The sequence below is a fragment of the Rasamsonia emersonii genome, assembly GCF_000968595.1.
Source record: "Rasamsonia emersonii CBS 393.64 chromosome Unknown ctg1118621759987, whole genome shotgun sequence".
Classification (NCBI taxonomy): domain Eukaryota; kingdom Fungi; phylum Ascomycota; class Eurotiomycetes; order Eurotiales; family Trichocomaceae; genus Rasamsonia; species Rasamsonia emersonii.
Window position 1 is genome coordinate 27,654 of NW_013563300.1, and position 22,866 is coordinate 50,519.

General features: G+C 51.6%; 8 protein-coding genes across 8 annotated transcripts; 4 read left to right on the plus strand and 4 right to left on the minus strand.

The window, feature by feature from the left end:
- Positions 1–210: 210 nt before the first annotated feature.
- On the plus strand, positions 211–1,078 carry T310_1378 (Short chain dehydrogenase/reductase family oxidoreductase; the record flags this gene model as incomplete). Its single annotated transcript, XM_013475748.1, has 2 exons — positions 211–818; positions 889–1,078. 2 exons carry the CDS (start codon positions 211–213, stop codon positions 1,076–1,078), a joined length of 798 nt encoding a protein of 265 aa, XP_013331202.1.
- Positions 1,079–1,565: 487 nt separating this feature from the next.
- T310_1379 (endo-1,5-alpha-L-arabinosidase) lies at positions 1,566–3,119 on the minus strand (the record flags this gene model as incomplete). Its single annotated transcript, XM_013475749.1, has 6 exons — positions 1,566–1,597; positions 1,655–1,728; positions 1,795–1,856; positions 1,902–1,930; positions 1,979–2,166; positions 2,218–3,119. The coding sequence occupies 6 exons, from the start codon at positions 3,117–3,119 to the stop codon at positions 1,566–1,568; spliced, it is 1,287 nt and encodes a 428-aa protein (XP_013331203.1).
- Positions 3,120–4,178: 1,059 nt separating this feature from the next.
- T310_1380 (Sphingomyelin phosphodiesterase) lies at positions 4,179–6,339 on the minus strand (the record flags this gene model as incomplete). Its single annotated transcript, XM_013475750.1, has 4 exons — positions 4,179–4,243; positions 4,390–5,992; positions 6,062–6,148; positions 6,211–6,339. The coding sequence occupies 4 exons, from the start codon at positions 6,337–6,339 to the stop codon at positions 4,179–4,181; spliced, it is 1,884 nt and encodes a 627-aa protein (XP_013331204.1).
- Positions 6,340–8,864: 2,525 nt separating this feature from the next.
- On the plus strand, positions 8,865–10,923 carry T310_1381 (MFS transporter; the record flags this gene model as incomplete). The annotated part of the gene is made up of 7 exons (XM_013475751.1): positions 8,865–8,905; positions 8,956–9,076; positions 9,127–9,420; positions 9,473–9,641; positions 9,694–10,071; positions 10,266–10,832; positions 10,880–10,923. The coding sequence occupies 7 exons, from the start codon at positions 8,865–8,867 to the stop codon at positions 10,921–10,923; spliced, it is 1,614 nt and encodes a 537-aa protein (XP_013331205.1).
- A 1,180-nt stretch (positions 10,924–12,103) lies between these two features.
- T310_1382 (uncharacterized protein) lies at positions 12,104–12,532 on the minus strand (the record flags this gene model as incomplete). The annotated part of the gene is made up of 1 exon (XM_013475752.1): positions 12,104–12,532. One exon carries the CDS (start codon positions 12,530–12,532, stop codon positions 12,104–12,106), a length of 429 nt encoding a protein of 142 aa, XP_013331206.1.
- Positions 12,533–13,875: 1,343 nt separating this feature from the next.
- On the minus strand, positions 13,876–14,815 carry T310_1383 (uncharacterized protein; the record flags this gene model as incomplete). The annotated part of the gene is made up of 2 exons (XM_013475753.1): positions 13,876–14,451; positions 14,498–14,815. 2 exons carry the CDS (start codon positions 14,813–14,815, stop codon positions 13,876–13,878), a joined length of 894 nt encoding a protein of 297 aa, XP_013331207.1.
- Positions 14,816–15,462: 647 nt separating this feature from the next.
- On the plus strand, positions 15,463–19,906 carry T310_1384 (C6 transcription factor; the record flags this gene model as incomplete). Its single annotated transcript, XM_013475754.1, has 12 exons — positions 15,463–16,044; positions 16,113–17,391; positions 17,446–17,720; positions 17,792–17,887; positions 18,375–18,402; positions 18,437–18,519; positions 18,581–18,607; positions 18,808–18,895; positions 18,966–19,083; positions 19,361–19,462; positions 19,619–19,770; positions 19,848–19,906. 12 exons carry the CDS (start codon positions 15,463–15,465, stop codon positions 19,904–19,906), a joined length of 2,889 nt encoding a protein of 962 aa, XP_013331208.1.
- A 1,023-nt stretch (positions 19,907–20,929) lies between these two features.
- Positions 20,930–22,866, plus strand: T310_1385 (uncharacterized protein; the record flags this gene model as incomplete). Its single annotated transcript, XM_013475755.1, has 6 exons — positions 20,930–21,130; positions 21,282–21,423; positions 21,614–21,870; positions 21,938–22,159; positions 22,315–22,506; positions 22,659–22,866. Coding segments are annotated over 6 exons (1,222 nt in total), but the record flags the coding sequence as incomplete, so codon positions are not given.

Below are 22,866 nucleotides of genomic sequence, written 5' to 3' on the forward strand. Positions count from 1 at the left end.
AAGGAATTAGAATAGACCTGTCTAGGTCTTTCTCCTTACATCCTCTCTTTCTTCATACACTCGTATCACCCCGCACTACTACTTACTGACCTCGTGCAACTAACTTCTATCTATTCTCTGTACTGAATTCATACTCTTTCTCCTACCTACATACCTACTACTACCCTACTCAACCATCTCCACCATCTCTAACGTATATACTACTTCGACATGACAACCACCTTCTTCCAAAACAAAGTCTACGCCATCACCGGCGTGTCAGGCATCGGCCTAGCCGTCGCCAAACAGCTCCGCCAGCTTGGAGCAAAGGTCTCCCTGGCAGACATCGACGAGAAAGCGTTGGCAGACGCAGCGCAGCAACTCAGCAACATCAACCCCAACAACAGCAACAACGAGGATGTTATCCTCACGACAAAACTCGACGTCAGCTCCGCCAGCGCCGTTGACTCCTGGATCTCCGCCACAGTCGACAAATTCGGCCGTCTGGACGGCGCGGCCAACATGGCGGGGGCAATCGGGAAGCATCATGGCGTGCGCGCGCTGGTCGACCAGGACGACGGCGAGTGGGATCTCATTTTCCGCGTGAACGTGACGGGGTTGAAGAACTGTTTGCGGGCGGAGCTGCGTGCCATTTCTGCTGGGGACTGGCATGATAACGGCGAGAATATCGGGAGTATCGTCAATGCCTCGTCGATTCAGGGCCTGCAGGGTTTTGCGCTGCATGCTGCTTACTCGGCTAGTAAGCATGCTGTGACGGGTCTGACGAGGTCGGTTGCAAAGGAGGTTGCGCCGAAGATTAGGGTTAATGCTATTGCGCCGTGAGTGTCTGCCTACAACCATATACCTGCATGCATTTGTTCATTGTCCTGACTGACGAGGTGATTGCAGCGGCTCAATCCAAACCCCCCTCCTCGACAAGGCGAAAGACATCCAGGGCGGAAAACTCGAACTCCCATGTGCTTACCCCCGCGTCGGGACCGCCGACGAGGTCGCCCAGGCGGTGGTGTATCTCCTAAGCGACGCATCGTCGTACACGACGGGGACGATCCTCAGTGTTGACGGGGGATGGAACTGTTAGCCTGCTAATTAAACAGTAGATTATGCACATGTATATAAATATATAAATACATGAAGATAACCGACGCGTTGGATTATTATTTTTCTTTTCTTTCTTTTGATTCAGTCGTACTGAGGTAGATTTGATATCTATATGCAACCCGGTAATAAAAACACACACGAATCGAAAATTTGGTCCAATACTGCAAATTGAGCCCTGTCGTTTTTTCGCTGCTAGCGCGCACTTATCGCCCTATCAAAATCCAGAAAAATATTTAGTCAGCCAATCAAAAGCAGAACTCTGATGACTAATCAAAGCGACTTGAAAATTTCCCACGTACCTTCCTGTAAAGGAAATTTCTGTAATTTTCAAGGTGATCAACACCATACGCCTGCCGGTTTATACTCTATCTATGGTTCGGTTCAATCGAAACACGCGATGTTCTATCTATAATCTAAATTGATTTAGATCAAACGCTCAGAAATAAAAAGTCGCTGGTCATCAGTCATCAGAAGAATAAGAACCACACCCACCATGCAGCTGCAAAGGTCAGTTAGTCATCTACTTTTCCATTGAGTGGGTGTAGGGGAGACGAACTGAATAAAGCCAATCCCTTCCGTCGGACTATGTCGCCGACGTTGTGTGACGGTGAGCCGCTGGTTTCTTCCTCCCTGTCACACAGTTAGTATCGACGTCAAGTTCATGTGGCAGCCTTCAATTCCTCGCTTCTGGCATACCTCGTCATCGGAACCGGCCATCCGTCCTCGTACTTCAGGTAGTTGAATCCCAGGAGCGCATCCTGTCGTCGTCAGTGTTTGTCAACTCCTACCACGGTCCGACATACCTCGTCCTTCACTCCGATGGTTTTATTCACTGATACTCGTTAGCAGTCGTCACGAAACAAGTCAGCGGCACACCCACGATAGTGGTAGAAAAGAATATCCGGCTCGTTGTCCCGGCTCAACACCCCAAGCCCGCCAGGCGCGTACACCTGGCCGTCGTGGTTGGAGGCGTACACAATGTGTCCTCCGCCCCGAAGCAGTTGCTGCCCGTTCCGGTCGACGTAGGGTCCGGAAATATTCTCAGCCCGTCCCACGTGGATCGCGTACCTGGCAACAACGTTAGCAGCAGTTCTGACTATCTAGGTGCAGGGAACGCACTCCTGTCCCGGCGGTGGAAGATTCTTCTCCGTAAAGCCGCAGCATTTCCCACGACTGAACCACAGGTAATAGTACGGCTCCTTGTAACTGATCCAGGACCCTTCTTCCGGACGTTCTCCCTGCGGGTCCGAGTCGACAGGGTAGGATTTCAGCATCGCGTTGTTCTTGCCCGGCAGCGTCAGAAAGGACAGATGGCTGGCAGCCGGCGCGTTGGCGTTCTCGATAGCCAGCATGTCGTCGGTCAACGGGACTTGCCAGATATCCGTCCAGTAGCTGCCGAACGTCAGCCACGGCTTGCCGTCCGCCGGGTCGATGAAGACGCTGGGGTCGATCGCGTTGGAGACGGTGTATGGATGGATGTCCGACCCAGGGCCAGCCCCGGTGTTGATGAGCGCCCCGTGGTCCGTCCAGGTGCCAGGCTCCGCAGTCGGGGAGGTCGCAACCCCGATGGAGCTGTTGCGCGTGCCGCCCTGGGTGACGGCGTAGAAGCAGTAAAACATGTTGTTCCGGTGGATGATGGTCGGAGCCCACGGGCGCCGTGGGTTGCCCTTGTCGATGATGCTGGGCGCCTCCAGCACCGTACCCACCTTGGTCCACGGGCCGTCCATGTTGGGCGCTTTGAAGTAGTCGATGAAGGGGGCTCCTTTGAACAGGTAGTAGGTGTTGTTGTAGAAAATGATGCTGGGGTCGTGGACCTGCAGGTTGCCCACATGGGGGAGAGGATACTGATTCGCGGCCGGAGTGGCCGTCGCAGTCGGTTCTGTCGTTGTAGTCGGAGCTGCCGTTGCAAACGGTGCAAAGACGGTGATCGTGGTCAGGATCGCGATGATGGCTGGCACTGCTCGGGCCCTGGAAAGCAGGGCAAAGAGCCCGCCAAGGGCCGACGTAGTCAAGAGAAACATCGCAGCAGCTGGTCGATATTCTACAGCCGCTACGTGCCAAGACGTTGCACACCAGCAGGCTGGGAGATAAGGCAACGAGGATGACAGTATTTAAGCACAAGGCTGGCGATTTCCAGCCAGGGGAGGCCTGACTCGAGGTTCTCCATAATTAGAACCCAGGGCCGACGCGGGAAGCGCATTGGGGGCTGTCGACCGCTGCAACTGGCAGGGCCCGGTGTCGATCTCGTCAAGACGATCGTGTTCTGTCGAAAGGATGCACAGAACGCCTTGGTGCCGGCTATCCAACCAGCTCTTGTGCAATGAAACACAGAGGGCGCCGTTCGGCGTGGAGGGGCCGTTGGACGAGGTCGCGCGCTAAGGCCTGATCGACAGTGCATCAAGCGGCTGAACGAAGCTTGGCTCTCTGCTGGCCATTCTGAGCAAAGGTAAACCATGGCCCCCAAGGCCAACGCACATACAGCACATTCTGTTGAGTTTTGGATGTTCTGCACGGAGTATTCCGTCGGGGGCGATAATATATCAAGGGGCATGGAATGCCCGTTCAGGCAGGTCAATCACCACATGACCAGTCACGAGCAGCCAAGAAGCACGAGTCACTTATGTAAACTAATAGTGCAGTTGATCATGCCTCGAAAAACATAGTGCCAGCGAAGTGAGGCTTACCCACTTACCCCATACTGGGAGTCAGGAGAAATATAGACGATCATCAGACCGGATTTCGGAGTACGAACATGCATGATTCTCATTGCCTATGGACTCTCAGCTAGGGTTACGCTCCGAGTCAGCCTGGAACATGGCATGATCCATTCGGAGTTGACCCATGGAAGTACCACATAACCCTAACCAATAAAATCCCCTTGACCTTGGCATATCAGTAGATCCTTATTGCACTGAGACCCAATGAGAATGTGGCGGAAAAATCCAGGAGTCGACGAGGAGAGTCCGGAGCCTGCCGCAGACAAGTCAGGCAATCTTGCCTGAAAATTGAAAGAGTCTTCTTTGTGTCGATTCGTTTTTCTTTCGTCGAAGGAAGGGCTCCATGCCACCTACTCATACTCTTTAGACGATATACGGAAGACCGTATTCTGCGAATAACAATGGCATATATTTATATATCATTAAGTCTGATAGATGATAGTATGATAGTATGTATAGTCAAATGTATGTACGGTACGTACATTAGGGTACATTGCATCGACTCTCCTCATAACCATACTCCGGATATACTCCGTATGTACTGCTGCTTCACAGACACGCTAGGAAGACTTACTCTCAGCCACCATCCTGCCCAGCAGCCCCAACAATCCCGAGCCCTCGCATTTCTCGACATGCGACAGAGCCTGCTTGGCGCTCGAGGCATCCCGTTTGGCAAAGTTGAAGCCCGGCGTCGGCGTCACGCAGTTGTACTGCGCGTCTGCCGCGCGCAGGCCGCAGATGGCCTGAGTGATGCAGGACCCCGTGCAGCTCGACACGTCGTACCCCCGCGTCTGCCGCGCCCAGTACTCCTGGAAGGTCGCGTTGTCCTGCTCAAAGGCCACCGTGACGTTGTGCCAGAAGGCCGGCGTCAGCTCCGCCGTCGGGTCCGTCACGGGAGGCGAGAGCAACGAGCCGTACGTCTCCTTGGCCGAGTAGTACTTCTGCCACGTCGGGCCCAACTGGAACGCCGGGTCGCTGATGTTGGCAATGTAGTTGGTGAAGTCCAGCACGGCAAAGGTCTTGGGATCAACGTCATAGACCCGGAAGGTAGGCGGTCCCGAGGTCGGCGTCAACGACGGCATGATATACCCGATGGCGGTGGCCGTGTCGAACGCTCGGTTGGAATAGTTCGAGTACGAAATCTGGAACTGGTCGATGTGAGTGTGGCCGTAGAACAGCGCCGCAATGGTGGCCTCGTAGCGCTGCACGATCTGGTCAAAGTAGTGCGAATAGTCGTGGAAGTGATCCGACGTGCCCGTCGGCACATGCGCAATAATCCAGACCCGCTGCCCCGCCGTCTCGGCCTCCTGGAGCTCGTTGATCAGCCAGGCCAGCTGTCCATCCGGGTCGAAATCCATAGGGTCCTGGTATGCCCAAAAATTGTCCACGTAGTAGAAGATGCTGTTGTAGGAGATGACGCGGAGATCCGTGCCGTAGCTGCCCGGATAGATGGCCGAATAAGACCCGTAATTCGCGGCTGTCTGGGCAGAGGCTGACTGGGTCAGCATCGTAAAGTCGTGTGTGAGGGCCTCGTAGGTCCAGTTAGCGCTGTACTCGCTGGGGATGTTGCTGGTCGGCAGATCGTTGACCGGCGCCGTGTCGTGGTTTCCGATGGCCGCATAGACGAGCCCCAGCCCGGCCATGCGGTCGTAGGTGGCATTCAGGTCTTCGATGACTTCGTTCTGATCCACGAGCCAGATGTCGTGTGCGACGACGTCGCCCGTGTAGATGGAAAAGGCGGGCTGGGGGTTCAGCGCTTTGATCGCGGCGAACATACTCTCCTCGAGACTCAAGGGAGCATCGCATTTGGTGTTACCATATGGCCCGCAGGGAGTCGTCGTGTTTCCTGGAGCATCCTGGGCCGTGTAAGGGCGACAGCAGATGGGCTTTGTGCAGTTGTAATTGGACCCAGTCTCGTAGGAGAGGTCCACGTGGGTATCGCTGAAGTGGACGACCTGGATAGGCGATTCGCCACTGGGCTCTGGACGAGTGGTGTTGGGCTTGGGCTTGGGGAAGGTGAGGTTGTAGGTCCGGACCTCAGGATACTGGCAGAGGCCGAATGCGCTGGCGCAGATGACCTGGGAGGTGTGCGAGCCGATATCGAGGTGCTGCAGGATATAGTCCAGCACGGGGCCCTCGCGAGAGATGATGCCGGAGCAGACATCGGAATCTTCTTTCTAGCCACCCCGTCGAGTCAGATTGGAACGAGGAAACGAGGAAAGAGGAAAACAAATTGATTTCCTTACGCCACTGATGTTGCACACTTCGGTCAGCACGTCGACAAAGGCAGTCGTGCCCAGATCGGCCACACCCTTCAGGGCAGTCAGAACGACCTGGAACCACCACAGTCAGTGCATGCACAACAGGAAGCAATTGATGCTGGGGACGAGCACACCTGGCAGCCCGCGCAATCCACCGCATTCTTGATGTCGTCCCAGATCTCCTGGGCCAAGTCGCGCTTGTCATAGGTGGCACTGGCGGTGGCCAACGTGGCCAGGGCAGTGATGAGGGCGAGAGCTCTCATTTCGTTCGTGACGGCTGCCAGCGTCCCTGGAAGAGTTCAATGGAGTCGCTGGGATAGCCAGGCAGAAGGCCTTGGACAGAAGGAATGCACGGTCTGCCGTTCCTGCCATGTTTATATCTCCCTTTTGGGGTCCAGACTGGACGACTGTTCAGCGCGGCCACCGAGACCACGTGCGCGCGACTGATCGAGCGGGGACGCGGCAGAGTAGCATCGCGATGCAGTCAAAAAAGCTTGGTCGTTTAGCGTGTTAGTACTTAGTCATCGGCAAAGCATTAAGAGTCTTATTATTGATCAGGAGGAAACGTCACGACGCGCATGCCCGTTGAGGCTGCTAGGGACAGAACCCCGTGCCCCCAAGCGGAACCCGCCATAGGCTGCATAAGCTGGTGGTTTTTGCTCAGGGTTACATGGCGCAAACTAAGCAGTATCTCCTGCATAAAAACCATCATCAATCAGCTCTCGGAACAATTCCCACTCAATCCAATCAATCCATGAGCTAAATTTGTGGCTGTGGGTCGGTCCACTGCCGGAACAGCCGAGGCAGATCCGTGTTCCGTGCAACAGCATAAACCCAAAATAAATAGTAATTGTGATTTGATATACAATTGAGAGAACATGGATGCACGTGGATGTAGGAGAATTATACTGATTACATTTGCTGCAGAATCCATATCCAACACCTTCGTCTACCCGGTGTCTTGTCCAATCACCTTGAAGGATACACCGTTTCCAGCGGTTACAGGCGGCCAGCTGACTCCCTGGTGGTGGATTTACTTAAATATAACTAATTTTGGTCTAAATGCCTACTAATTCGAATGCAATTAGTATTAATAAAAAGTAATAATTCACTAAATAAAGAGAGTAAGAATAGTAAGTATATAGCTTATTAAATATAAATAATAATTAAAATTAATAGTATAAATAATAGCAATCTTTAAACACTAAGTACGAATAATAGCAATACCTATTCTTTGCTAAGCTCCTATAAAGATGGCAAAGGTTGGCTCGACCAGATCCCAGCAGTCTTGTTGGATAAGCATATAGGTTGATATGCTTTCCGAAACTGCCATTCGGGATGCCAATCATATGGTTGCCAAAATGTGTTATGAGCCGTGCGTCGATTCATCGATATGTGTTACAGATCTATATGCCACAGGCTAGATCTGACTGATTGCTGCGAGATTGAACCAGGCTTTTTATGTCAGTCTGAGACACCACTCACATGACGTGTAAGTCATCTAGGGAGATCGGTTCTTCAGGTCTTTGACAGAAACCACACGCATAAAACGCAAATTCCTTGCATCGCCTAATTTCAAAGCTATTGAAGGAAGAGCCGGGCTTCAATCAATTATCCAACCAAGCAAACTGCCTTCATACCCTTATCAGATGTCGCTGCACGTTTAATTAGACTATCAGATAAGCTCAGCCAGATTCTGCCGGTCCCCGCATGTCATCTGCGATGTTGGGCAAGGGTGCAGCCTGCTGTGTAACCCTCAAGGTCCCCAGACGGCGAGTGAATCGGACAAAGTATTCTTGGTAGGATGATTGACTCAGGACGGCATTGGACCTCTTTCGTAAAGCTCTGTCTGTTGTAGGTTGCTTGATGATCTCAACAATTACCATTCTGATGCGACTCTTCTCCGACAGAATTGATCTGTATCCACCATCTCAGCCCATACAGACCGTTGCAGTGACGATTAGGAAATCGTCATCCAGTTCGTATCTCGAGATTGACAGGTTAAAAGTGTGTTACACGCACACTCAACGGGGTATATGATCACCATACCGCTCCAGCAAGGCCGATATTCTTAATATTCAGCCTATATGTGCAATCAACCGCTGAAAACGTGGGGCTGACAGTTCGTATCCAAGCAGAGCCCCATCTTGTGGCACTCTCTGGCTGTCATCTTCCCCACAAATCCGGGGGATTCCCATGCCATTCATGTGCCAGAATCCGGGGACGCCCGTCGTACCTGCCGAATTGGGAACAAGCCCAGGCTGGCACTTGCCTCATTCGCCAACGGGAATTTCCCGGCAGTCGCGATCGTCGCGATCATGACTCGTGACAGGTCAGCTAAGCCCGAATCTGCAAGAGCAGACCTCTTCCATCCCTTCGACCAGCTGCCAACCCATCAGCATCGGCAAATCCCCTTTGCGAGATGCCCTTTTGCTTGAGTGCTCCGTACAGATGATGGTCATGACAATTATAAATCGGCACGCTTTATTCTGTCGATCGCTCCAGAAATGCTGTGTTAGATATTCGTATTTACCAAAACTCTACTCGTATTTGCTCGACAACAACAGGCTTATACCATGCTGGTCCCACAGGTGGCGTGCAGCCCCGCAGCGAATTCGAAAGGAACTGCTTCCTGGAGGAGGAATTGTCCTGGCGTAGTCCTGTTTGATCATAGTGATGACGATCCGGGGAGGATCGGGTTCCCTGCAGGTTAGGCCCGGGGTTATAAGCACGCCGCTGCAGCTCGCCCAGCACGGTCGAGGTCGACTCAAACAACATCGACACGATAATGGCGACCGAAGTGCAAAATACGCATCGTCTGGCTCACAGGTACGTTGGAAGTTGCTGGATCTGAGGCGTGCCACGTCTAATCATCGCAGCCATGCGCGCGAGGGCGATATCCCGGGTACCGTCGATCTCAACGCTGCAGAGGGTGATGAGACCGGATATGGGCAGGCCCTGTTTCCAGTGCCAGCGGAGGATCCTAACGACCCTCTCCAGGTATCCATCCTGTCTGGCTGAGTGAAATGAAAAGCACTAACTCAGAAAAGTGGCCAAACTGGAAGAAGACCGCCATTCTCGTCATTGTTTCTTTTTATTCCTTCCTGGGGAATGCCAGTCTCCTAGGCCCTTCCGTGTACATCACGATTTACAGCGAAGAATTTGGCATCTCTCCATCCACCGCGTCTGGGCTTGTCTCCTATCCCAATCTCGCATTTGGGTTTGGTAATAACGTCAAGGATACTAAGAAGACTATGTTCAGGACTGACATCGGCAGGGTCCCTCATCCTCGTTCCGCTCTATCTCAAGATCGGACGTCGGCCCGTTACCTTGTTATCAATGGCGTTTGTGCGTCAACCCTTAAACGTGAAGCATTGCCGTGCTGACGAGTGGTAGTTTGTCGGCGGATTGATTGGCGCTTCCCAAGCAACGACCTATACTGGGCTGATGATCGCGCGCGTCTTCCACGCATTTGGGAGTGGTGTCTGCGAATCTCTTCCCGTGCAGATGGTCAACGATATATTCTTCCTCCACGAGCGTGGGAAGCGGATTGGCTACTACACAAGTATGCATGAAACAGATACTGAGGTTCTCGCGATTTTGCTAACAGCGGTTAGTCTGTCTCTGCCTTGGTTCGACCGGACCGTTATATGCTGGTTATATGCTGGCCGGCGGCTACTCATGGAGACTGTTCTTTTACGTTGTGATCGCTTTTGCGGTAGCACTGTTTGTAGCGGCGTTTTTCCTAGTGGAGGAGACCACCTACCACCGGCCGGAACCGAAGCCCTCGCCTCCACCGACCATCGCCGACGAAAAGGTGGAGAAAAGACATGAAGAGACTGTCGTCGCAGCGGCGCCGCCGAAACGGAAGGGCTTTATTTCGACGCTGAAGCCGTGGAGCGCGATCGACCCGGACGCGGAGTTTTTCACGACGATGATCCGGTCGTTCACGTACTTTTGTGTACCGGCTGTGCTGTGGGTGGTGACGAGTTTCGGTATGCAGGTTGAAATATTTTTTTCTTTCTTTCTTTTTTTTTTCTCAACGACTAACGTATGAACAGGAATATATATTGGGTTGGGGGCTTTGGCCTTCAATTACACCTTTCCGATCAAGATCACATCGCCGCCGTACAACTGGTCTGAGGTGGGCTCTTGATGAACGTGTCAATGATCATGCTGACTGGAACAGACGAATTCCGGGCTCATCGCCGTGGCCACGATTATCGGCTATCTGCTCGCACTGCCTTTCACGTCGAGCTCGGACCGCCTGGCGGCATATCTGACCAAGAAGAACAACGGCATTCGCGAGGCGGAGATGCGACTGGGCGTGCTGCTGCTTCCGATGCTAATCTCACCGGCGGGGCTGATTCTGTACGGAATGGCGGCGCAGAAGAACCTGCACTGGATCGGGTACTTTGTCGGGGTGGTGATGGACCAGTTCGGGTCGTACTTCTACTTTACGTTCACGCTGGCGTACGCGGTGGACTCGTACTACGCGAACACGTCGGAGATGCTGATCGCGATGAACCTGGGCAAGCAGGCCATCTCGTTCGGGATGGGACTATACCTGCTGAACTGGATCATGGAGCGGGGGTATGCGGTGGTGATCTCGGGGATCTTCTGCGGGGTGCTGCTGGCCAACAACCTGGCGGTGATTATCTTTATGATCTGGGGGAAGAGGATCCGGCGGTATACGTCGCGGTCGTGGCTGGGGCGGTTGCACAGGGGGACAGCGACGGGAGGTGTTCTCTAACTAGTATGTCTGCTTCTGTATATACATACATACATTTGAGAATGATACAGAATTGAAACAACAGAAATCGATTATAATAAACATTATTATCTGAAACTAAAAGGGATAGATGGAAGAATGAGTATCATACGTAATTAATTCAACAGCTTTGCATTGCTTTGCTCTACTTAAAACAAACTCAAGAAGATCCCATTATTACACAGTAACAAATAAACAAATAAGCTATAACAGTATAAACTTAATCTCTCTCTCAACCAGATCATTTATCTCATTTCATCATTCATTCATTCACTCGAGAGTAAAAGTATTTCTACATTAGATACCTAGATAGACACCTGAGGTAAATAAATACCAAACAAGGCAACCCCCCCGCCACCCACCCACCCACCAACCTAACCAAACCTAATTTCTGATTTTTGAATTTTTCCTTTATAAATCACTAACCCGTTCCGCCTCCCGAACCACGAAAAAGCATGTTAGCTCAGTGGGGGAGCGCCGGGCTCATAACCCGGAGGTCCTCGGATCGAAACCGAGACATGCTAGTGGTTCTTTTCTTTTTCTCGGTCTTAATTTTTGATTTTTTTTTAATGGTGCGTTGTTTATTTCTTTCGGACAAAAATTGTTATTCTTTTATTTTATTTATTTATTTATTTATGCATGATGGGTGTATTTATTTTTTCTTTAGTCGTGATTGGTAGAGTACTCCGGAGTAGTGTTTCTGAAATATATATTTTACAGGAGTACTGCCGTCTATATAACGTTGGTGACATTATCGAATTCCCAACAGAATGGATATACCCTGTACGCCCTTATCGCGCTGGATAAGTACTGTACTGTACATTGAAATATTTAATTATTCATGGGCTTTATTTTAATCGAGGTATTTATTTATTTCATTTTATTTATACTTCCTTCTGAAATACTGAAATCAATACATGAAGGTATTTGATACAAATGCGTTTATTTGTATATAGGCAAATGTAATAAATAAATTGTAAGTAAACTGTCAACGCATTTTTACATGCGAAGAAAAAAAAGTTTTTTAAAAGCACGACCTGCATGCGTCTCTCTTTCTCCCCTTCTCCCCTTCTCTCTTTTTTTTAAAAATTCTTTTTCCCTGTCTCCTGGCTTGTGGTGACAACGAATGACTCTAGTTGGTTGGTCACATCTTGCCCGGGTTATAACTTATGCAGACGAGTGGGTCGATGATGTCGTTCGATGAGTGACAGACAGTTGCATCTCAAGCTGGAGCTGAGCTGAGCTGAGCTGAGCTGTCACAGACCGGTCGGCACAGGAAGTCTCCCCGTCATAGGGAAATGACCGGTCGGAACAGGCCGGTGGTGGCCATGCAGAGCTTCGTCCTCCTCAGATGGCAGCAGATGCAGACCGCGGCGGACAACCGAGCGAAGCGACTTGTGGCGGAGCAGCTCGTCGACAGACGCGTCAGTCGCGGGGACGCTCCCCGGCGGGGAGAGGACGCCCCCCGTCGGGATGAGGATGGTGCTGGACGCAGGAGGGAAGTTGACCTTCTCGTGGTGAGGGTGCATGTGTCCCGGTAATCCTCCGGTCGGCGTGGGCAAGCCCGTCGGGGTGAGAGGCCATCCCGACGGAGTGGGAATGGGATGCTCGTGCGGATGCTTGGCCGGAGCAGCAACGGCGGCGCTCACGAGAGCGAAGGCGGCGGCCACAGACGTGAACTTCATGGTAGGGAGGGTTGTGTAGAAGAAAGAGGGGGCTGAGCGACAAGATCTCTGATCAAGGAAAGTCAAGTAAGTCAAGGAAAGTGATGAAAGGAACGGAAGGTTAGTACGGAGTAATACTAATAAGAATGTCAATAGGAGACGCGCCCTATTATTTTATTTTATTATGGAGAAGAAACTTCCAGCAGACCCGGGAGCAGCCCTTCTAATATGGCAGGCCTGGCAGGCCACAAGGAGATCGACAGGATTCCATCCTCAATGATTGATCCCTGGACACTGAGGATAGGAGTGTGCTGGCGCCCATTCTGGAAAGCGAGATGAAAATCCTCTTGTCGCACGAGGTGCGAGTTCGCTTAGCTTGAGTTGATCCACTGCTCCTGAAATGAGAATTGGCAGTTCTGTACGGAGTACATACACACAAGGCGTGGATTGGCTGAGAGAGAATGCGATATCGGTCCTGAACTTATTCCCTCATTATTCTGTACCTTGAACCAGGCTACCAGCTCGATCCATGGATGTCGACCGAGACAGCAGCATTTCTGGCCCCTCGACTCAGGGCTTCTTCTGTCAGTTTGCCCTGGAAGGCTGAAGCCGGACGATCATCGGAGTCGGCTGTTCTGGTGGAGCAGCGATCCACACCGGCTTTTTTCAAGCCCAACGGCGGCCGCTCTCGGAACCGGATTAGGCGGCTCTTATATAGCAGTGATGAGCGGCGGGTCTGACCAACGGTATAATAGTGATGTTCATGGATAGGGAGGCGTATGAACCAGTACGGCGGATCCTTATCTACCGTCATAGGCAGGCAGTCCCTTCAATGCGACAGAAATTGCCCAGGTGTGTCATGCTGTACTCCTTCTCGGAGAATCCAGATTCCACGTGCCCAAGAGATGACCATGCTACCTGTGATTGCGTGATGGATTATGGATTACAACGAATTGTCACAGTCTGTTTTGCTAATTACGATTGAAGAATCAGATAGAGTCCCTCGAGTCTGCTACCGACAGTCCAGGTGATAGTAGGATGCTTTCCTGGACTATGCCGCCTACGGCATTCCGGACCAGTCTTGATTTGAGTCGAGTGCAGCAGCACATTGGATGGGGTTGGGTTAATTCTGGTCGAGCTACAGCTGTGAACAAGCTCATACTGGCCCACCGTTCGAAGTTCTGGACCCGTGGCTGGATCGGTGAGATGTTGCCAAGAGATCCAAAGTTGGAGACTCATGGTGCTGTTTATCCTTCAAGATAACTGCTGAGTCTATTATTATTAAGTTTGCACTAGAGGTAGGAACGAAGTGGACAAAATGCGTCAGACAATGACAATATCCAGTACACTTTTCTTGGACAGCATCACCAACTAGTCAATCCACGCGTTCTGTCGAACCCTCCCCGCAGCTGATACTCCGGGTGCACGACTTTGCCCTGGAGGATGGTGTACTTGACGATACCCTCACAATGCTCCGGCCGCACGCGGGCCAACCAGATCATCTGGCCTTCCTTCTTCCGATACACGAGCACGTTGGCGGCGAACTTGTGGCCGCCGACATGGGAGACGTAGTAGATGCCAACTCCGCCCGGCCGCTCGTCGTCCGCGTCGCGATACAACCCCGTCGGGCGCAGATGTCGTTCCAACTCCTTCCTGATCAACGGGGCGGAAATGCCGCATCGGGCGTCGCGCCGCTTGTGCGAGCAGAGCAGGACGACGTAGTCGTGCACGCAGGGCCGTGACACCAGTCGGGACGTCTGATCTGGAGCTGTGGCGTCTCCGTCCACGAAACGGGAGATCAGTTCGGGGATGTCTCGACTTGTGACATTGTCGACAAAGGTAAACGACGGCAAGAGAAGCACCGTCGTGCTGTCATCGGAATCATCTTGCCGTGATTCGTGCCGGTGGACTTGGAGATTGGACGCAGACACCATAATGCGCTAGATCTCGTCAGTAGAAGCCTAAGAGGTTAAGTTTGATACGAACCCCATTCTGCGATTTGACCGGACTCTCGTGCAGCGCCTCCATCAGACTGCCCTTCTCCTGCTCGACCTTGCGCGTCCAGTCTGACCGGCCGGTGGCCACCAGGATGTGGGTGGTGAAGGGCTTGATATGGCCATACAGGTCGCGCTGGGTGTCGATGTGGAACTTCTCCGGCAGGTGGACGGTGCAGTCGGCGCAGTCTTTGAGGCAGTCAGGGCCGTCTTCGTCAGGGTTGACGGTGGGGAAGATGTAGTCGCATTTGGACTTGGATTTGTGATCTTCTTCTGCTCTACTGCCTCTGGAGAACCACGACTTGAGCATTTTGGCAGGTTCTGAAATGCAGTCCTTGAAAGATAATGTTCTACAATTAGCGATTATGTCTGAGAAAAAGTAGCATCGCTGGATTAATGATTTCTCTTCTCGCCTGTTTATTATTTATTATTGTGCAGGATAAACCCGAGCCCGAGGACTAACACCGAGGCGCGCAGACGGAGATCTATTCAACAGCGTAATCTGATGCACTAAGATGGACTAAGGGCAAGAAGGAAAGGCCAGACTGATGGATAAGCTGCTTTGGCCAGGCAGCCATATTTGACCAGTGTTCTGCTTTGTGATTGGCTGGCTGGCAGGATTTTACAGGACAGCCATTGCCCTCCGCTGACCATCTCGTTTTGCAAAATAACATTATTTCTTGGAGAAAAAACTATACATTAATGACCCTCTTAATCTATTTCTTTCAGAAATATCTTGATTCGTGAATAATCTGTTGTTGCTGCTAAGCTGCCTGCTGTCCACGTGTCCTCGGGGCTGCATGCCGGTCTCGGCAGTCTCGGCCGGCACGCCTTCCGAGCCTCCTTATTGACCGCGATAATCAATTCAGCGACTTCAGCTTCAACCTGACATAAGAATATATTCTTGGCAGGCCCAGCTCCAGCAAAGACTTCTGTCTACGCGCTCAGGCCGCGGACATGTCTGCCATGCCCGACCCGGAGCCGCAGGAACGCCCGCGGAAGAGGCGCCGCCGCACGGTGGCCTGTACGCAGTGCCGCAGCAGGAAGCTCAAGTGTGATCGCGAGTATCCCACCTGTAGCCGGTGCATCAAGAGCGGCACGCCCGCCAAATGCACCTACGAGGACGGCTTCCTGTGGCAGCAGCCCAAGACGGTCGCCTCGTCCGGCCTGACCGATCGCTTCAGCAGCCGCATCACGCTGCCTCCGCCCAGCGGTAACGCGCCGGCCGCCGCGACGTCTCCAGATGCCACCCCCGCGGCCTCCAATCCGCCTCCGACGGTCTCCGCTGCAACAGCTGGGCCCCCCAGAGCGCGGTTCCTGGACACCGTCCTGGGCACGTCCAATCCCATGGTCAATCGCTGGCCGCGCACTCCGGACGGAGAGTCCTGGCATACGGCCTCCCAGCAGCGCAAGTCGGAGGATCACCCGCCCGCCTCGCCTTCGCAGCAGCTGGACCTGCCCAACAAGGTGATCATCCGCGGCAAAGAGACGAAAACCCGCTTCAATGGAGGCGGGATCATCGCCAATCTGATGCTCCAAGTAATTTCTTTCTTTCCCTCTGCTCTGTGTCCTGTGTTGTGCGGCATTGATGGCTGAAACTGCGCTAGTTCCCTCAGCTGAAGCCCTTCATGGCGGAGCTCAAGTCGTCCAATCCGTCCATCAAGCGAGTGCGCCGGAATCTGGATCTGGACGCCGTCAAGCGAGGCCATCACAAGGCCAAGTTAAAGGAGCCCATCCCCATTCCGGACACGGAAACGCTGCTCTCCCTGCTGCCGCCGCGCCCGGCCGTAGAGGAGCTGTTCGGATTGTATCTGCTCTACGTCGAGTCGACCCACCGCGTGATCCATATCCCCTCCTTCCGCCAGGAGATGGAGGAGATGTGGGCCAAGAAGGACAATCCGGACTTGGTCTCGGCGCCCTTCGTCGTGCAGCTGCTCCTCATTCTCGCCTCGGCAGCTGGCTTCTTTGAAGCCGAGCGCCCGCCCGAGATGGCCAACTCCGCCATCAGCCGGTCATTGCGCGTGCTGGACTGGATTCGCTATGCGGAAAAATGGATCGACAACTCCAACATCAAGCGACCCGACCTGACGGTGCTCCGCATCCGTTGTTTGCTCGTCATCGCCAAGAACAACCAGGGTCTCAATCGCAGCCGTGCGTGGCTGTCCACGGGCATGTTGGTCAAGCTGGCCATGCTAGCCGGCTACCACCGGGATCCGGACAACATCCCCAAGATCACCGTCTTCAGCAAGGAAATGCGGCGACGGATCTGGGCCACGATCATCGAGCTCGATCTGCAGGTCGCTCTGGACAGGGGGATGCCGCCCACCTTGCAGCCATCCGACTTTGATACCGCGCCGCCGTTGAATATCAACGACGACGAGGTGAATGAGAATACGGTCGAGGCTCCCCGGTCGAGGCCGCTGCACGAGGTAACGGACTCGACATTCCAGTGTGTGCTCGCGCAGTCTCTTCCCCTGCGGTTAAGGATCTGCGCTTTGATGAACTCTCCTGTCGTGTCGTGCTCGTACGAGGACATCCAGAGATTGGAGTGGGAGTTGGGCCGCTTTCATGCCAGTCTCCCGACGTGGCCGGCGGCCTCAGACAGTCAATTGAATCACAAACTTATTCTGTGGAGGGCGCTTCTGGAGACAAAGTTAGGCCAAGGACTCCTCGCCATCCATACTCCGTTCGCCATTGAGGCCAATGAGGATCCCCTGTTCGAACCGTCCTCGCGGGCGCGCCTCGAAGTCGCGACCGTCATCCTGTCCAGACAGCTCCGGTTGCACGAAATATCGATGCGGCTGTCTTTCAGTCATCTGTCTGATAGCACCCTCCAGGCGAGTCTGTCGATATTACAACATCTATACGCGACGAGAACCGGCTACAGTAAGTCGAAGTCAACAATGCAGGGAAGAAGCATACTAATCTGGATGTTCTCAGCCTCGAGCTTGCTCCGGCAGGTATTACCAGGGATCACAGAATCCCTTCTTGATCTCGTCGAGAAGACCCTAGCGTGTATGGAGACCAAGCTCCTCCTCATCGTGAAGGGCGCGAAGCAATTTTTCTTTCTGCACATGATCCTGGCCCTGGTCAAGGCGAAGCTCTGGCCTGACCAGGCAGAATCCCTCAAGAAGGGAGCCATCGACCGGATCGGCGTGATTGCATACAGTCTGCTAGCGCATCACTCAGACGGCTCAGCGAATGATGCCGAGGGGGTAAGTTTGCGTTAAACCTGTCGACAAGTTTATGGCGTTAGCTCTATCTAACCCCAACGTAACGTTAGCAGGTTCCGAGTCTGGCGTCCGGCTCTGTCCCGACTCCGCATGATAGCACCAGTGCGAGTGCTTTTGACGGGACCAGTCTTCCTGATCTTGCGATCACGGTAAGAAATCACCCAGTCTGCCGTCTACCACTCCGCCGAATTATAGACACCAGACACTGACGTTGTTTTGCAGCCGCCAGAAGACTTCAACACTCTACTCGAAGCCTTTGACTGGGAGGACTTTTCCACTTTTCCATTCGCAATATAATGACCAAGCCGGATGGACCGGTTTGCGAAGCATGCATATATCTGCGGTCGCTGTATTTATTTATCTATCCACTATACCGTATTGTATGGTGTTGTATTTACTATACTCTTTTTTTTTTTGTGTTGTACTGTACATATGGCATGTTGTATAGGCTGGGAAAATGTGATCGAGTAGGGATCAGGGTTGTTAGTGAAGTCGAGTTTGTTTTTTTTTTTGACAATTTATTTCATTCACAAGTCTATCTATTCGATGTTGATTCACTGCCTTTAGGCTCGAGTCACTGAGCTGGGCTGGATACATAGGTATGCACTGTACTGTACTGTACATACATACATGTAGGTAGGTTGGTACTACTTAACTCAATTCTGTGAGTATAAGTAGCTATGGTGAATCCTTCTTAGTAGGACTAGCTAGTTACGTTGCTGTTACTGTCATTTTTACTGCGGCATATTCGCTGGGGATTTTCGTCTTGTTTTTTTTCTTTGTATGTCTTCACCTTCACCTCAGCAGATGCATATATGGGTATTCACTACATACCTATGTAGTACTACTTCTTGATCTCTGTCTCAAAGGTATATATAATCCTATAATCTACCGTCTCATGCTGTACTCCTCCTCCTTCTTATCTTTCTTCTTCTTCTTCTTCTCTACTACTGTTTTGTCTATCTACATCTACTGGGTTATATATACTATACTATACTATACATTTTATGCTTCCCTTGAGCGTCTCTGTCCACATACGATACTCAGCTTATGCTATTGTATAGTATAGAGTGGACTGCGCTGCCGGAAATCAATCAACTTTCTTGAAGCACACGCACAAGCACACGGACAAGGTGGATTTGGTGTCGTGCCTTCTTGTAAGTTCTATCTATTGAATCTTTTTTTTTTCGGTATCGTGGAGAGATGTGGCTGCTGACCTTGAAAAAGATCCTCTGTCCCTAAACACTCAAGTTTCAAACCCGGATCAACCATTCGACTTCTACTTCGAGGGGCCTATACAGAAGAACCGCCGCAATGGACAAACATCTTTGGTCCGCAGACCAAGGTTGGTATATATCTCTATAGATCGAGCGGCTGCAAGACCAGTGGCCACCATCACAGGTCGAGAGTTTGATCCACATTGCCAATGAACCAGTGTTTATGCGGCCAACAACGAAGAAGCCCTACTATTAACAACAAAGTCGATATTCGATGGGATCCCCGTTTGAGGAAATATGATGATCGAGGCTGCGCCTTCCGGACAAGAGCGGCAACTGAAAAACCCTAACGTGGAAGGACCCGTGTTACGGTGCTCTTGCTCCTTCCCGTATTACACCCATTAGTACCTACTCTCAGCATCGACTTCCCGTGTCGTCGCTGAAATCTGGAATTCAACTCTTCATCATGAACAACTCCGTCAACGTTCTCACCGAGGAAAGCGACAGGTCTGTTCTCTAACCTCCTGTCGACGGTCATACTCTTTCGTTTCGTTCTATATATTGCTGTCTCGAAGCACTCTCACTTCTTCATCTCAAGATGGTAGGCCAGCTAGCTAGCTGGTCTAGCCTTGGGTGATCTCCTCGTCGATATCCGTCCTATAGTTATTTTGTGATGTCCTCAGCCACCAACGTTCCCAGAGTGGCCGACACACCCACTCTATGGGACGAGGAAAACAGGCGGTTTTTATGCTGTGAGAATGGGCACAGGTCCAAGGACACTTGGAGCAGGGGAGAGTCAAGAAGGACGGGGGAAGGTATGTATATCACTGACGGAAAATCACCAGCTTTGTGAGTATCGAACGTTTGGCTGATCAAACACAAACAATTCCAGTCCATCCTGAAGCATTTTTCGAACATTTTTTGATGCTGCTCGGTGATTCGCTATACTGACCGTCCGTGCTTGCGCAGACTGGCCAGAGAACCCATCAGCGCCCCCCTCCCCCAGACTGCTGCTGCTGGGCTGGAAGATTGAGCCATGAAAAGCAATGTGAGAATCATTTCCCTTCTTCTTTCAACACAGGAGAAACTTCTAGAGTCATTTAGCCTTGTTAGAGTATTGTAGCACTAATTTTTTTTTGCGTTTTTTTCTTACAGGAAAGAAAAGATGCCGCTGTGGTGGTCTTCAACACAAAGGGGCTTGTCGCCCTCGCTGTGCGGGGTGCGGCAAGCCCAATCAGGGCCCATGTAGAGCGTCCTGTGACAGATCCTCCAGCAGTTAATTGCTTTCCGGCGTCTTGGGAAGCTTGATAAAGACAGCTTCGATGCAATGCTAAAGAGAAGGAGCAAGACATGGCCAACTTGACGACATACCATACGCATTCATTGGCGGAGTCGCATGCCGCCTTCTCGGCTCTAGAAGGGATACAAATGATATCGACATCATTGTTCCCAATGGACATCGAAGACACGTCCAGAACCTGTTGGCAAGAAATGCGGCCATTTTTGGAATGGCCAGCACAACTAGGAATCTGTGGATGAAAGTGCTCAATTTCTGCATTATATATATGCTTCACAAGCTTCAGAATCACCAGTCGTCGTTTTTTAAGAGTATTCTCTGCGACAAATGGCACGAGAGTATGACCTCTCTTGTGGTGAGCTGATGTCATGCTCCCCCGTGAAGAAAAAAGTCATTGTCCAGGAGCTTAAGGTGGAGCTAGACATGGGTTCCATGACCTTTAGCGTTCGATTCTCAGCGTGTTCCCGCAATTTGACAGTGTCGCAGAGGCAGGTTCGCCTTCCGATGTACCTTTCCTCTACTAGCAGACGCTTTTCACGCTGCTTGACCCTCACTTCAGTACCCAACTTCATCCCTCAGCTCACTCTCGCTGTCACTACTACCAGCTGAATGCTCTTCTTTCCTTGGCCATACCTGCGCCTTCGACAAGAACAGACAACCCCTCTCCTCTGCGCACAATGCCTCATATGGATTACGCCGTCGAACTTGGACAAGACCGGTGCCATGACATTGTCATGACGAAGTACCGGGAGAGCTGCACCATTGACGAGGCAACCGGCTGCTGGTTCTTCAAGGGCTCGCGCAACACCGATGGTTATGGGCAGGTGTTCGCAAAGAAGTCATCTCGTGCTGGACTGGGATTGAAGCTGTCATTGGGCGTGAGTATGATATGAAGATCCCACTGATGATCAGCTCAAGATGCTCGGCTTAGCCTATACTGATGCTGTGGAGTATGAACACAGAAGCTAAAGGCACACTGCACTGGCGGGCACTCTAGTCGCTCTAAAATGAATACCTGCATCTGACCAGCCTTGCTATTACGTCTCTCTTTTTTTTTCTCCTTTGATGCCGAGCAAAATCCGCGACAAGCGCAAAGCAATTATGTTTCAATCAAATTCTACGAGGTACTCATGGTGCCAATTCGACTATGGGAGGCCGAAAAAGCCAATAAGTATGACAACTTCCGACTTCTATTTTCTCTTGAATATTTATCTTGTGGATGAAATGCTGACCTGCCATCTCGCTTAGACGCTCAGCGACTTCATCTGCCAAATGCCAAATTTCGAGCTCGGATAGCGCAGGTGCTGGCAGTTGTCGAGCTGATCAAGCAGCATTCACGTTCTAGTTCTGTCAATCTACAGATGCAACAACTGCGGATTTAGAGTATAAAACTCCTGTTATTCGACCTGAAATTTTCTCGCGGCTGCCCGTTCGTTCCAGGACGTTCTCACTGCAAAACCGTCATTCTGTTATCGACAATGCATCCAACGCGCTTCATTCTGAGGCCGGACAGAGACTACTGACTTTGAGCAGAGAGGAATGCCTCTTTACTTGGAGCGCCAGGCACCTCCTAGGCCAGTCAGCATCCGACGGCGATCTTCGAGACAAGTTGTTCCAAGTAGGTCAATGCGCACGGTATGAATTATAGAAACCTTCAAAGAAAATAAAGAGCTGATCGACTTCAGTTTACGCTGTCACCGGAACACAGAATTCCTACAATCACCTGTGGGCACAGTGACGGGCATTTGGAATCCAATCCTCGGATGGCAATTTCCAACTCGTTTTTCTTGGATGTGCTCTCGTCCACCCAAAGCTGGCTGACCAGCAAAGTCCAGAACCCTGGTAGCAAAGTATACCTAGCAAAGTATGCTGAACATGTGGATGAGATGCAGAAAGCGAGGAGAACTGTACTTGACAAGGATACGCTGCCACGATCGCTCTAGCACGCAGCTCGGGTTGTACCTCATCAGATCAGCGTGGAAATGTCCATCCATCAGATCATAGTTGATCTCAACAACCTTATCCACACGCAAGATAGTACTGATAACTATGTTCTATCTAGAACTCGTTCAGAAATCGAGCTCGAATCGAGGCCGGAGTAACGACCGGCCAAGAGCGGCCTGATGATAGCGGCCTTAGAAGCCGTAATGTCAGCTGGCAAAAGCCCAACAAAAAGAAGGAGAAACGGAAGGAAAGAAGAGTGTATGTGAGGTGGTTGGAAGAAATGGCAGGAATGACGGAGGCCGTCAACTGGGTGAGAGACCGTCGCTGTCTTTACGGTCGACCGTTGGATCGATCCGTTTCGACACATGGTCGTAACCCACATATGCCATTCTACAAGCGCTACCGGTAGAGAAAATTTCGAGCATTACAACATACGAGATCATGCACTGCGTGGTTCATCAGAACTCTTTTCATATGTTGGCTGAACGAGCAAGTGTTCTATCTATCCAGAACAGAGACCCATCAAAGGTGGACTCCTTGCAGCACGACACTGAAGACATTCAGTTCTTAAGGGTATATCTGGCTATGGGACGAGATACCCGTCCAGGCAGTTTTCAACAAATCGTTGGCATCTCGATTCCAGGCCTGGTCGCGGCATGCATCGACGACC